We start from the raw sequence: 15,869 nt of genomic DNA on the forward strand, positions 1-15,869 counted from the left end.
TTTTTTTTTTTTTTTTTTGCAAAGTATCTTGAATTGCAACATCAAGAACTGTTAACTGCAATGGAAAAGAAAAATGTGAAAAGCAGCTGGTCATTTAGAGATTTATTTGTGGAAGATGATGCTCTAACAGTTAATCTTATCATGCTGTAAAGGGACTGTATATGTTAAAAGATTTGACTGTGTTTAAACACAAGTATGAGCAGTCCAATTGAAGGCTTAATTACAGCTTGAAGATCTCTGTGAGACTGGGACAAGAGATGTTTAGCACATTTAGGTTAGATAAATCTGATTAAATCCAAGCACATTTAACCTTGCTGTATTGCTCCTTTCCTGAAAAATTTTGTTACTGAGCAGGAGGGCTGGGACTTTAGGGCTTGATTATGCATTTAGGACTGTGGGTAAAATCCTGACTGAAAATGGTCAGCAAGACTGTTCTCATTATTTCGTTTGTATCAGCTTTCACCCTTGGATTTTGAGATTAGTTTTCCTGGATTAGAGAGCTAGGATTGGCTGTCCCTGTGAACTTGAACTTCACTGCGCTGGTTTGGAAGGAAATCCTCTTAGAAAACCAGCATTGCAAGTACGATGGACCAGCCAGCAGTCTCCCTTTCGCAGCAGAGATGAGGGAAGTTGCCCTTGAGATCCTACCAGAGCACATTTTAAAATAAAATAGGTACAGTGCAGTACTTAATGAAAAAAGWCGGGAAATACTGTTTTTCAGTCAGTGTTCTTTTTTTTTCCTTTTTTTTTTTTTAAGAATAAATGTTTCATTAAGTTAAAGTGTTTTTCTTCTAAACAATTCACTTAAAATGATTTAAGTAATTTTCTTTCCAAGATTATGCTCATATTCAGTAAGGTTTGCAATAAGGTCCTCTAAAAGAAGAAAATCTTAAATGTTACAGTGTTGTTTTAGGAAGTTCAGTGCATCTATATATCTAGCAGTATAGAAAGTAATGACTATATCAAGTTAAGGCTTCAGTAATGTTTGACAATTGTGTTCCTCCATTTGAGTGTGAATATCAGATGGAAATCATACATTTATTAATGATCTAGTAGTCATGCACATTCTTAGATGCTTTATTGGATGAAAAGCTCATTAGGGCTAATGGCTTAACATTTTAATTAAATTTAATAGTCTATCTTGACCTTTATAGTCAGAGAGGGCTTTTTTTTTATTGAGATCTATGGATTCGTACTAAAGATTAAAGAACATTACAAGGCCGTGGCTGCTGCTGTGCTAAAGTACAGTATATTAAATTGTATTTACCTTTTTCAGTGATAGCAGCTGAAATCARCAATAGAGGGTCTTTTATTCTTCTTCTTTACAGAAGTTTTTATTTTCCTCCCCTGTAGATATTGTATCATCCTGAGTACATCAGTACTATACTCTTACTGCTACAGGTTTTTTATTAGTTTTTCACTGCAGTCTATGATAATTGTACTGAAGAAAAAAGGTGTTCCTTGAAATTAGGGAAGTTTTCTAACACAATCCTAAGGTTATTAGAAATTCTTCCTCGTTTTTTGGATCTAGGAATTATCCGTGTTTCTGTAAAGCTTGAAATACTGTAAACACAGTTGTGCTGTACCCTTCAAAGAACATCTTTTCAGCCTAGTTCTGAGTAAGATTACAAAAATGAAGTTATTGTCCTTATGACCCATCGGTCTGAGTTTAAACCCTGTTAYGCAATCCAAAGATCATTTCCATATCACCTGAAGAAATTGAATTGTTCATTCTTGCCTTTTAGGATTCTTGTRTATGCTAGAATGCTTTAAAATCACAAGCATTTAAATAATAAGATAAACTAAGATGCACATTTCTCATAAGAAAATACACCAGCAGTTTATAATGCAGTACTGCTTTAATCAGGAATGCTATGCCAGGTTGTGCTGACCTTGGCATCAAAATCAGTATTCTCGATGATTATGGGAATCACACAGCACTCAGGGCTTCCACATGCAGGTCGCGGGGTCTGGCCCAGCATCCCAGGGAACGGAGTAGGGGTTGTTCCAGATCCAACACAACCAAGTGCCTGCACCTCATCAGGGTGTAAGAGCCAGCTTCTGAGCTGTTCTTTCTTCAGCGTTCACTGCTTCATTCGCTACTTCGTTCCCATCAGGGGCACTTTGGAGCTCTGTGTCTTGCTTCCCTCGTTCTCTGCTGTTGCTCCCCTCCTCCTACCTTCTTCTCCGAGAGGGAGTTTTCTGAAGGCCAGTTGTTTCCATGGTCTGGTGGTACAGTGTCTTCCCACAAATACTTCTCTTGATGCATATTGATGAYGCAGGTGAATGGGTTGCAGATGGGAACTTCTTGAGGTAGATTTGCTGTCAAGTTTAACATGCTGTATTATTACACCTTAGCTCGTGCAGCTTGACTGTCACTAATTTGAATAGCTTGCTAGGCAGGAGAGTAATTGCTCCCTTGAAACACGTGTGGGGTTTAGGCTGTAGATGTATCTGCAGATATGGCAGAAATGGCAGCTGCGGGTGATGTTTGTAGCAATATGAGCTCAGTTACAAGTCATGGACCTCACCACCCTGTCAGCCAGCTATGCTTGTCCTTCATGAAAGGGCAGGGGATAACTTAAAGAAAACACAACCGTGCAGGTGAGCCTGACTTTGAAATGTAGCTTCATTTATAAAGTGAAAAATAATTGATTTCCTTTTTCCATAGTTATTGCTGTTCTGCCTGTCTGAGTGGAATAAAAATGTATTTTCTGTTGCTTTTCTGTAGTCTGATTTGATTCTGATTGCCCAAGAGCAGATAAACTGAGAAAAAGGTACCACTTTCGTGTATTCAACTTTCAGAATATAGCTCAACTTGGAAGCTGAGTTTGAATTGGTCTAGTCAGTCTTTTAGTTTCTGTAATAATGAATGCTGGTGTCTTTAAATACTCCCCCCACCACCACCCCAAAAAAACCACTTTTACCAAATAAGGTAGTCAAACTTTTTATGCAACAAATTTCAAGACATTTTATATATATATATTTGTATAAAACAAACAAACCAGGAGTTGCTCTTTTAAACTTTGAAAAAGCAAGATCTGTTAAATGCTATTCTGAATGTGCTCCTTTGTATCACAGCATTTGAGATCTGCAAGTGATGACAGATCTTATTTATACCATATGCCCAGTGGTCTGGTGACAAAGTGATACTGCTGCCTAAGTAAATGTGTAATTCTACATTAAATTGAACCGACACCCTCAATTGCATTTGCTTTTTTAAGTTAAAAAGTTAGCTTTTTTTGTTTAGAATGATTTCCTGTTTAAAAGTTAGCAAAAAATCTTTGTTGAATTGCTGCAATGCTTCTCAAGAGAAAGACTTTTTGACTTTTTTGATGTTGTTGGATTTTTTTTTTTTTAAAAAAAAAAAGTCACAAGAGAACTTGTGCAGAAGGGGCTTTCTGAAATTGTTATTTGAACTGTTTTCCCTTCTTATTTWAAATGAGTTGGTGGTCAGTCCAGATTCATGTTTACTGCTGAATGTCTTCCTGAAAGCAAATTTATCTTTCAAGACCTGAATGAGGTCTGTTGCAAAACCAGACTTCTTACCATCCTGTACTAGCAGTTGTAGTTGTCTTTAATACRTTCTCAGTATGCATGCTAGGGAATGTGAGAAAGACTTTTGTGATCCCAGTAGCTCTTACTACTAGAAATTTGTGCTTGGGATTTGTTTTTTAATTCAGACTGATTGGCTATGGGTGCTGTTTGAAATGAACTGTCTGTTTACTATCTGTAAAAGTACTTACCTTAGGAGAATGAGAAGGGGAAAAAACTGTAGTTTATTTTAAGCCCACTAATATGCAGTTAACATAAATTTAAAACTTGCTCTAGGTTGACAGTGAGGACAGTTATATGTGTATATATACACCATAGCTCATGTAAGAAAATTAATGTGTTGTATTTCCATGTTTAGATATTGCAAATGGGTCCAGTTCAGGAGGATATCGCCCCCCTCCCAGAACAAAAGAAGTGATCATCAATGGACAGACAGTGAAATTAAAATACTGTTTTACTTGCAAGATTTTCCGCCCACCTCGTGCCTCACATTGCAGCCTTTGTGATAACTGCGTAGGTAAGTATAGAAAGATGTGCCATATGTTCAATTTAGTAATTAATATAGTCTTAAGAATACATTCAGTATCCAGAGAGAAAAGAACMAATCTGAGCTGATGACAAGATTACCTGGGAGGTCGCTTAATGTGTTCATCTTTCCTATAAGCTCTAGTAAATGTTAAGACTTTTAGAGAAGGCAGATTTGGGGAGATTTGGCCTCATAGATAGTCATTCCTATCCTAGGAAAGAAAAATATTTATTGACACACAAACCTTTCCTGACCTGCTATGTAAGACAAGGAACAGACCCAAATTGAGTAAGATTGCCTAGTATGGGCCTTGAACTTTCTAGCTCAAAGAAAGCCATGATTTACAGGAGTCTCCAAACTGTTTTCTTCACCAAACTACACTGAAAACAAGCAGCTACTTTTCCAGTTTTARTTCCAGCCTAACTTTATAGGACATAGTTTAAATATTTAGACTTTGGTCTGTGACCTCAGTATACGCTGTTGGTAATTTCTACCTATGAACAGTTTTAAAGCGAGAAATTGAAAAGTCAGAATCCCTAAGAAATTACTGGGCAAGCATTTTATTTTGAAAGTGAGTAGATAATGCCAGGACCTACTTGTAATGATACTTTTTATTTTTTCTCTGAACATCTTGTCTTTTTCCATGRCATTTTTCTTTGGAGGGCAGGCAAGGTGATTAAGATATGCTTGAATTTAAAAACACACCAAAAAAACCCACCAATCAAATCTAAGTAGTTTTCCAGTTAATTAGATCACATTTGGAGTTTAGTGCAGCTGATTAGCCCACTGTTGAGCCTGAATCTTATGCATTCAAGAAAATAATGTAGAAAGATGTTTCCAGCTGAGAAATGTAATTGCAGCATTCGACAGTGATATTTTTAGATACAGTGCAGTCATTGGAAGAATTATATCTTCGTATTTAGATGATATTCATGTAGTGAATACTCTTAGATGAGAATGAAGTGTTTAGCCTTTTAGCCCTATATAATGGATAGATATTTATAGGTGGTTCCTTTCATAAATAATTAGTTTTTTCTGATGTTAAAGCATTGTAGAAGTGTTGTAAAAGTCATTGAACTTCACAAATAGGAATATTTATGAATTGCAGTTGACATGTTTTCAGAAAAGTATTCTTTATGCTGTTGTACTATTGCTCGATGAACCTGACAATGTGAAAACAGTTGTTGACCTAATTGTGCCATAAATAAAAGTTAAAAGCTGTTGTCTTTATAAAGTGTGTGCATAAATAAGACCAGCTTCCTCCCCACCCCAATTACACACACACTAAAGCTTATTTTAAAATAATGTTTCAACAGGATGAATGTTGAAATGAAGGAATTTTTCTACAGGTTATTCTGTAATCTGAGCATGTCCTTTGCATGCTATGTTTGGGAAACCTACTCTGTGAAACAAATGATTAGTGTTGGGGGGAAAAAACTCAAAACCCTCTGTCTTCTGATTGTTTGTGTTGGAGCAACAGATATGAAATTATTATGAATATATTTCAGAAAGGCAGCTGAGCAAGTGATTTACATAAATGGTAATTGTATCAAAAAATTAGTCTTCTGTTCATAAAGTAGTTGTGAGATCATGTAATTTCATCTCATGCAATTATTATTTGAAGTTATTATATTTAAAATTTTTGCATCCATTTATTGGAATGAATTTTCTGCAATATTCTCAATTTTTATAACGGGAATTACAAAAAACTGACTTTTTCATACAGTGCACAGTACTTTTGTTTCCTGATTAGATACAGATATTTCTCATATAAATATTGATGTGTCTTGAATGCAAAATGTGAAACTTAACAATATTTTCTGTGAAAATTTGATGTCAGAAGAAGTGGATTGCTCATGCACTTGTGGAAAACTGCAGTCTGAGAGTGTACACTTGATCAGACTACATCTTACTCATCTGCCTCCATTTTTAAGAGACAGGCTTGTCTCTATGATGATTCTTCTGCTTAACTTAGGTTTAGTTTATATATAAATTTGTCTTAGCTATGAATTTTCTTGTATCACTGTAACTTGCTAGTTTCTCRTTGGTGTAACTAAACCAATGCAAAAATATTCTTACTTCACAGACACACAAACCTTTAAGTAACTTAACATTGCAACTCATTACCAATATGGTTATTTGCTGGATAATCATAAATTAACTACAGGAATTGTGCGATACAGAAATGGAATATGTCTTCAAACCAGYATTCACTGCACAGAAAAGCCTGTTTGCTTTTTTTGCCTRAAGGTATTCACGTTACTGAGTAAAYGAACACAGTGCAAAAGAGAGGTTCTTTCATTCAGGATTTTCTGTTAATGCTTTTTTCTCTGTAAGACATACTTTGCACATTTTAAAAATGTAAATACATGTAAAAACCTTTTCATGAAACCTTTTCCCTTTTAGTTGATCCTAACTTTCTAGTTGTCCAGTAAATGTATCTATTACTTCTTAATCTTGCTTCTGATTTTTATTTCTTCACTAATTTTATATGGAATGCTACCTAGTGTATTTTGTAAAATATATATATATATATATATATATATATATATATATATATATATATATATATATGAAGTAGTAGTTCTTGGGAGGGCTTAAAAAAAAAACTTCAAACTAGTCTGAGTAGTAGCATATTTCAAGTGCCTTTAGTTTTGCAATACCTTCATAGAGTATCCAGAAAAATCTGGATTTTTGTACAAATGCACTTTGCATTTATGTAATGCCTTCAAAGATTTGGTCAAATAAGTATTCCCTGAGGCAATGATCTTGGATGGATTCCTGACTTGCTTTCTTTAACTGCCTTTCGGAMTGGCAGTTGGAAGTTAGCCCCTTAAGGGCTTTCTGTGTGCCATATGTTTGCTTAAAAAAATTAAAATAATGTATACATAGTACATATAAACATGAGAGCTAAAATAAAATTAAAAAAGAAATAACTAGAGCAATCAAATTCTCAGCTTGGGATAGTTATTGCTGCTTTTGACAACAGGTTTTGATTGCAGYATGCAATGCTATTAAAAAGCCAGTGGTGSKACTTGCTCCGGAAAAGACGTTTTTGATCGTTTATTTCAACGCTGACTGTCTCATTTCTTTTTTTTTATTTTGTTTTGATAAATAATTTTAGTCTTGCTTTCTACAAGAAAATAAAAGCTAAACAAGATGCAGCTGGCTATTTCCAAACAATTTAAATATTGCACAGAATGACTAAGCAGAAACAGTAAATAGTTATTAGCAAGCAGTAAATCAACTTTGTCCAATATACCAAAAGTCTGAAGACTCCCTCACATTGATAGGCCTCATCTTTGCCTGCCAAGCAAAGTAGCCTATTTTAGACTAAGGCAAAAATCTGGTGTGGTAGAAGAGGAGATACCACCACATCAGTTCATCTAAGGGAATGTGTCCATTCTATATCTCTCAGATCCGTGCATCTTAAATCTGTATGTGATTGATGGATAAAAATCTCCTGTAAGATTCCACTGTGCTTCTTTCAACACAGATTTTTTTCACAGAGGATTGAAAGCTTCAAATTTTTGAAGTTGGATGTCACAGAATAACTTTGAAATGTTTTAAAGTTTAATTAGGATTACTAAGAAATCAGCTTGATATTTCAGAGCTCACTGATGAACATGAGAATGGATACTAAGTTAGTCTAAAGTTTCGATTAGTTCAGTAGCCTATTTCCAGCCATGGCCAGAGTGGATCCCAAGGGAAGAATATAAGAAGAGGGGAAGCATGTGATGATACTTCCTGCAGAATATTCTCACGCTCTCCAAAATTTGCAGCGTAGGCCTTCCTGAACCCTGGAAGGTTATTCCTTTCTTCTTAATAGCCCTTGATGGATCCTAGCTAGCCATCTTTATGCCTAATGTAACCTTTTTCAGAGGAAGAAATAGGATGCCACGTAGTGCTAAAGGACCATGGGTCGTACTGGCATTTTCTGATGGTATTTTTTTGATTTCAGTAAGAGATAAGAATTCTTCTCATTTGTAAATCTGATATATGTTATTTTCCTATAGATCCTAAACATGGGAGTGAGTGTCAAGATTTGGTGAGAGAGAGGTTGTTGTTTGAGGTTGTTTTTTTTATCTTTGGTCTTCAAGCAGAAGAGATAAGGATGTTGCTGAGTCAAGAAAGCTGTAATATTGTGGATACTTTTTGACCTTRATTTTTTTTCTCTCACAATTTTTTGACCATGTAATATATGGTTAGCATTGTGTATTCTTTATATCCAGCTGTAAAATTACTTAGATTGCTTTTTGGGAAGTTGATAGAATTGAAATGTTGTTTCCTATTTTCATTAGCTTGTATCTATCTTAGGCAGCGGCTAGCCATAAGAAAGAGCATCTTGGGAAAAATAACAAGACATAGTTCCCTGAAGATGGAGAAGAAATTAAATCAAACTTGTTTACGTGATGTTGTAACRTAGTTACAACTAATCAAAAAAAAAAAAGTATGAAAATACAAGTATATGCATCAGTGGCAAAGACGTCACTATCATTTTTAGTCCGGTATTGGAAAGATAATGAAAGAGCACTATATATTATTGACCTCCTTAAATATATGTTATATCAAAAGACATTTGACMTCATTGCTTCCATAAAGAGCTTCTCCCAGGCAGTCACAGACAGTCATTTGTTTCTGGCCTGGACCCAATTAGGTTGATTTATTGTTTTGAAAATGTGATGTGTCATTTCACCAGCAGTATAGCAAGAAGCAGAATTCAGATAAAAACATGATTGTTTAAAAAAGTAGTTTCCTGGATTAGGCACCACTGTTGTAAATTTATTTTCTCAGAATGGAGAATTAATAATTAAAACACACACAACATGTCACTGTTGGAAAACAAGGGGTAAGAAGTCTTTCCCAGGAGCTGTCATTCCAGATGCCCCATTTGTGGCCTGCAAAATGCAGACTGAGAGATGGCATTATAACTTTTTTTTTCTTTTTTTTTTTTTTTTTTTTTTTTTTTAACAAACAGCACTGTGCCCGAGTAAATTTCCCAAAGCTTTCTGGTGCTGTATAACCAGTGTACATTTTCCTTGATGTCTTGACTTGGTTCAGTTTGGTTTTAATTCCGTTCTGCAGCACTCCTTCTTCGTTACTCTGTTACCTCCCTTTTTGCCTTCCGTTCCTTTTCATGACCTTTGACTATTTCTCTCCTTACATTTTCTGGTTTTAGCTAAAATTATGAGTTGCTAATAGGAAGCAAGTACATTTTTAACTTCATTTTAGGCCTGATTTTGAACCTCTTGAAGCTTAGCTCCAGCTCTTTTAAGAGGTGCCTCTTTAGCTGAGCAGTTGAGTCTGTAAGGCCAGCTGCAATGTCTGCTTTTTCTTTTCAGCTCTCACACGTGGGAGTCAGCTTTGGCTTAGGACACCACCAACAGAAGTACATGCCAGCACATAGAGAAGTGATAGATTACTTGTTTATGGTTGTGCCATCTATATACTACCTATACTTTAGAAATAGAGGCAGAATGACATATATCTCAGAGTTGCTAGTGTAAGCATTAGGAAATACAGCAGGAAGCCTGTTTAAAAAAGATAGGGTGTTGCAGGTTTTTTCAGAGCAGGGGCACAGCTTATGTGCTGGCCTGCCTGTGGAAGAAAGAGCAGAGACGATCGTARTACCCGAGTATGTAAATGAAGTCGTAAAAGTCAGAAGTCAGAGTAAAAGCTTAAAAAAAACCCAGAAATTACTAAGAGAAAATACGAACAAGCAGTGAAGCAGTAAGGTCCTTTGCTGGGTACTCTCATTACCTAGCACGTAACATCCCTTCTTAATTGCCACTGGTGTCTTTGAAAATGTCACCGTTAACGTGCTTGCAGCCAAAAGGATTTATTGTTAATTAGTCAACATTTGTTATTGGAGATAGCAGTGAAGTGAGCTATCTGACGATATAGTTTAATTACCATGAAATATTCTAGGGCAATGGCTGGATGTTTTCCTAATAAATCARTTGTTATTTTTATTGACAAAATTAAACATGTTTATTTCCCTTTTGTGCATAAGGTTAGTCTGCCACTACTGAAACTGATTAGTGTGGAAGAAGTTGACTTCACAGCTGGTTTTCTTAAAATACCCACGTAAACAATTTAGCTTTCTGGGAGAGTATTTAAATGATCTGGAGAGTAAAATGTCTGTAGAGTATCCATTGCGCTTGCTTTTCTGAATGACACCTCCTGGTTACTAATTTATCTCATTAATAGAGGCCTATTTTTCGCAATATTACATTGCTGTTTCAGTTTGCATCACAATGTAGAGATGAGTTTTCGTGCCCAGGATGTAATCTGGAATAAACTTTTGGTGCACGTGTATTTCCTGAATGTAAACCTGAGGCTAAAAGACTCGTTCCGTTCTGTTTTGTTTTCTTGGAGTGTTTCAGTTTGGAATAAGAGTACAAAAGTGCTCGAGCTTGGTGCTTTAAATGACCCATTGTGTGTCGTCTCTAACAGATGTTCTGAAGTAGCATAAGCATGCATACAGATGCAATTCTCRATTGCTCCTTTGTTATTTTATTATTGACTAATTTTCTTTATAAATTTCTACTCTGATTTCATTCCAAAAAGTAACACCAAAGGCATAGCCAGGGGAATGACTATCACACAGGTGGATGTGATGTATGCTAAGTTATACATACTGATCTATGTTTTTAGATTACTGTTGCCAGTGGAGGGCAAGTCGCATCAATTTTGTTAATATGAATAAATAAACAATTTTCATCTCCATGATGTCATAGTCTTGCAAAAAGCTGTAATTGTCATTATTGTAAATATGTGCAGATGCCAGCRATCTCTACATAATTGCCCAGTGTGTGTCCAGAACAGTGGCCTTGTAGCCTCTCTGAAGTAATTTTGGTTAATGCTGCCCAATTATTTGAGTTATAATGTGATTTTGACTGTTGCATAATTTGAAAAGCAGGCTGTTGACTCCTCAAAATCCTAGGATGCATGTTTTCACATGTTGAATAGAGCATACGAAACATTCACTGAATGTCTTTGCTGTACAGTGCTTTATTTGAACAAGGTGGGAGAATAAGAAAGTAGATTTTAAGTTATTTGCATTAGAATCTGCTAGTGATATGACCTACATGTTTTTATACCTGTGGACCTTTTGTCTTACTGAGACCTGCCTTCACATTAAGCTTTAGAAAATGTACGTTGGCAGSTAGCAATTCAGTCAAGCAGAGAAAAAAAGAAGCAGTTCATAAATAATAATAAATGCTGCTAAGGTCACAATGCATGTAGAGGAGAAAGGCTATGAGCTGAAGGACCAAGCTGGCCTACAAATGTTCCATGTAAAAACATTTTTTTTGTTCTTCCAGGTTATAAAGATTTATTGAATGTTTTAAAAGAGGAAAGAAATCTTTAGGGTCATTTTGCACATGATTTCCTCATGTGCGGTGATTCAAAAAGGGAAGAGAAACATTTAAGGATTTAAAGGGTCTACATGCTGTGCTGTGGAAGAGTAGAGATTTGGCTCTTCGGTCCTGAGCAGCATGGAACATATTTTAGTGGGGACTTTTAAAGAAACACTCTGCATCTATAAAGCCCAAACATGCCATTACTTGTTAAAATAAGAACTGTTCTCATTTCTGTTTTTGTTTGAGATATCCAGCAGTTAATGTTTCTTAAGCAAGCTTGCACGTGTAAATGTTTCAGGAGGAGGTAAAAAAAGTAAGAGGAATACCTAAAGTATGGTATAACTTGAATGCTCTTCTGTCATCCAGTTGGTATATATTATAAGGTGAGTTTTATTGGGACTGCTTAGTCATGCTGACAGCATACAGCTTCCAAAGGAACAGTTTCCTAACCTCCTCCCCTTCATTCCCTCTTGTGTGGTTCTCTCCTTTGTGCCAGCAAGGGTACAGCCCTTGGTAAGCCCAAGTCCTTTTTTGTTTGGTTTGTTTAAATCTCTGCCAGTTTATTTAATTGACCTCACTGATCCACAGCTTAGATAAGGAAAAGAGGAAGCAGGATGAAGGAAGGTCAGCTTGTGACTGTTCTTTTTCACTACCAATAGACTGTAGATTGCCTCAGTAGAACCTCACACTTAGATGTGGGTATGGAGGTGCTGGTTGTACACAGAAGTTGTTATCCAAATCCTAAGTTATTGATGACTTAGGAAAAGCTACTAAAATAATCGATACTGGAGGTTTCCTCTCTCTTGAGGTTTCTTATCTCTCTTTTTGTGTGGTCTTTACAGTAGCATTTCTAGTCTCCATATATCTGTCTCCTCTTTTCATTGATACTTCAGCTTATAAACTGTTCACCTGTTTTCTCAGTCTTTTTTGTTTACTTCTGCTTTTGTTCTCAGACACTGAAAATTTTGTCAAAACTGTATTTCCTTGTACATGTAGGTTGGTGTTACAACTAAGCTGGATTAACACATAGCTGTCTCTGCAGAGGTCATTTCGTCTCTTCTCCGGCACTATATTCTCACTGCTGCACTTTGTGCCAGCTTTAGTGTTTGATATTTTGATGAGTTGATTTGCAGACGTAAGCAATAGAAAATTAACCCTAGTTTTCAGTTACTCTGGCTCCCTGAACCAGCTCCTCAAGGGGTAAAATGAACACCAGTCTTGGCCAAAGGAAGGAAGGCCATAAACACACCCAAGAGGCTGCTCGCAGGATGCTAAAAGGAGGGAAGCAGGACCATCCTTTTCACCAGGTTGGTTATTAGGTTGGTAGGTCATACCACATCCTGAAACAAAGACCTTTCTTATTTTGCTTCAAAGTGAGATCACAGGAGGAGGATCTGTCATAATTTCTCTGTCCCTGGGATGCTTCCATAGAGAAGCTTTCCAGACCCTGTAACTTCTTTGCTCCCACATTAACAGTTCTAATATACTTTTATCAAGAACCATTTTTATTGCCAACAACCATGTTTATTCTCTCATTTGCTGCAAAGATTTTTGCCTTGACTTTGGCACAAGTATCACATTAACTATGGTAGGATACTCCAGCCATCACCTTCGAACAGTTTATGATCCTTTGTAACACAGGTCAATTGCATTTATATTTGCACTTCATTAAGTTCATTAGGCCAGAATTCCCAGCTTTTCTGAGCATTATTATTTTTACATTTCTCAATAAAGATAAATCTAGTTTTGCTGCCAGCACTACCCAGACCAAGCAAAGAGGTTGGGCAGAGCTTGCTTTTCCAAACTGGTGATTCTTTGGTTAGCTGGTTTCTGAAATGTTGAGGATGAAATTTAAGATATTTTGTTATTTCTTTATTAGTTCTTATTAAACTGCAACACTTAAGGAAGAAGAAAGTGCTCTAATCTTAAGAGAGAGTGCTTATATTTCCTAATAATGTTAGAAGTTTCTGCTCAGCACATGTCTGCTCACTTTGCCAGTATTGATTGTTTTCCCTTGCATTAATAATTAACCAGAACAGTTCACAAGCTCTAAGAACATAGGTATTTTTAGGTTTAAAGTCAACTTGCTTTCCAAAAAATAATGCTATTAATTGCAGAGGATTCTTTAGACCTTCCAGGGATCTTTGTGCAATTTGGTGGAAAGAATCTTTCCACTTTCTCCTTTCAGAGGCTGAATGAACAGGTCAAAAACATTTCTAGAAGAAACCACAAGCAGCTTTTTGAGTGCCTCTTGTCTCTCTGCAATTTATTCAAGCGTCAGGAAATTTGAGTCTTGTCTAGTGTACCACTATGTGACTATTATCTTTAGATTGCATTTACATGTTTGTGTTCAGCTAAGCAGAATAATCTTTTACTATTTAATGTACTGTTTTGTGGCATATAACATACATGTCACATCCCTTTGTATTTTTAGAGCTATTTATTATTTGTAGTGCTATGTATCTGTAGAGCTGGGATTGCCTAGCCTAGAGAAGAGATTGCTCCAGGAGGAGCAATTTGTAAATTTGAAGGAAGGGTGTAAAGGAGATAGAGCTAGACTCTTTTCAAAGGTGCCCCGTGATGGGATGAGAGGCAATGGCCATGAACTGAAACATTGAAAATTCTGTCTGTATCTAAGGAAAAAATGTTTTACTGTGAGGGTGACTGAGCACAGGTTGCCCAGAGAGGTTGTGGTATCTCCATCCTAAAACCTAACTGGACACAGTCCTGGTTACCTGCTCTAGGTGACCCTGCTTGAGCAGGGCAGTTGAGCTAGATGATCTTTAAAGGTCCCTTCAAACCTTAACTCTTCTGTGATTTTGTGACTGTTTGTGAGATGAGGCCGAATTTATTCATTCATAGTACTCACTATAGTAGAGTTGGTTCAATTTTAACCCTGCAACAAAGGGTTTTTCATATTCAACTAGTGTTTTCTGTGCCATTTCTCCTTTATTACCATCATAGTTACTTAACTTTACGATGATTATGTAAGCTATTTACTGTAAAAAAGGAGTCTTTCAACTTACTAAGGAGGTCTGAAGACAGAAAGGGAAAGGAATGGCAAGTAGGTTAAAATTGTCAAGTTAGTCTGCAGCATGGAGTGCGTGTGTGTGCCTGTCTCCATTTATCTGAATCCATCGTGTAGCCATCTTCATATATCTGAATGTCATTTCATGGCTAGAAACTGAGATTTATGTCAATAGAATTTGTTGATTTCTACTGTTTCAGTATAGAAGAGAATTAAAACACATTTGTTAAATTCACCTTCCAAAGACACATCATGAAATTTTTTTCTGAAGCAGTAGGGTATAAAAGGACCTTAGGATTATGCTTTTAAAAGGCTTTATAATTTTTTTTTTTGTGGTACTAATTGCTTGTGTGTTGCATTAGGTATCCATCAAATAAAGTGTTTATCAGTGCATAAGGACTCATTCGGAAGCGCAAATGTAAAAATTAAAACTGTTCATATGCAGTGTCTGCTTGCTTTGAGAATACCACTGTATTGCATTGAAATAAAGGTGATAGAGCCCACCCTTTTAGGTAGTTGAGGTACTTAGTATTCTTAGCAGTACTCAATAAATTAAAGTATTTCTAAAGTTCTAAGAAAGTTCAATAACTTCACCTTGAATAGCCCTGTTGGAATTTGAAACAGATTTATGGCAGAAAGATGTAGTTCAAACAGCTGTCACGCAAAACTGGTTTAAAAAAAAACTCTGAAAGTCTAGTGAACTCAGAAATCTGTAGTGCATGTTGTTTTGACTTTTTTGTTGTTGTTAATGAAGATAATCCTAAACATACCCTTCAAGGAAAACCTCTCATGTAGGTCTTTAACATAAAGCCATAGCTAAAATAAACTAGTCTGTTTGAACAGATGTGCCTTTTTAATGTAGAGCTTAGGGACTTAAAATTTATAGCTTGCCTTTCCTGTGCAATTACAAATAGACTGATATCATACGTCAATGGAGGCATAAAAGTCAGAGAAAACAAAACAAGATTTGGACAAGGATCAGAGAGTGAGAAGGAATCAGCATGAGAGCATCTGTCTTATGTTATGATCTTGGATTTGATTAAAAATTTAAAATTCTGTTATTATGTCAGCATAATCTCTCCAAAGCAAAGTTACGAAATGCTGTTTTGTTTTCTGACAATCGCTCTGTTTTCRTTAACTGGCATATTGGGCCTGGGAGGTTCCAGGCTGCACGGGGAGACCCAGAGCCTGCACAAGCAGCGGTTAACTGGCGCTGGGGCATTTCCCTGGTGTTCTGGAGACCGGCTTCTGGACTGCCCTGGCCTTGTCCTGTCTCGCTCACGAGTTAATCTCTCGGAGAAATAAAGAGAAAGGGGTTGGTTGAGTAAGGAAAAGAAGAGGGAGCCTAGCGTGGTACATAGGATAATAGAGTTTTCAGGCATCTAACCAATTTATA

At 36.3% G+C, this 15,869-nt stretch overlaps 1 protein-coding gene across 5 annotated transcripts in view; it reads left to right on the forward strand.

Annotated features, from left to right (window-relative positions):
* ZDHHC14 (zDHHC palmitoyltransferase 14) overlaps window positions 1–15,869 on the forward strand; it is a 117,624-nt gene that overhangs the window by 74,156 nt on the left and 27,599 nt on the right. For all 5 annotated transcript variants that reach the window (XM_085297992.1, XM_085297996.1, XM_085297994.1 and 2 more), the window contains exon 3: window positions 3,914–4,072. In XM_085297992.1, the coding sequence (XP_085154118.1) occupies window positions 3,914–4,072 (159 nt within the window). The remainder of the gene's footprint in view (window positions 1–3,913; window positions 4,073–15,869) is intronic.

Source organism: Rhea americana, unplaced genomic scaffold (assembly GCF_003343005.1).
Source record: "Rhea americana isolate MKP2758 unplaced genomic scaffold, rheAme1 scaffold_134, whole genome shotgun sequence".
NCBI classification, from domain to species: Eukaryota; Metazoa; Chordata; class Aves; order Rheiformes; family Rheidae; genus Rhea; species Rhea americana.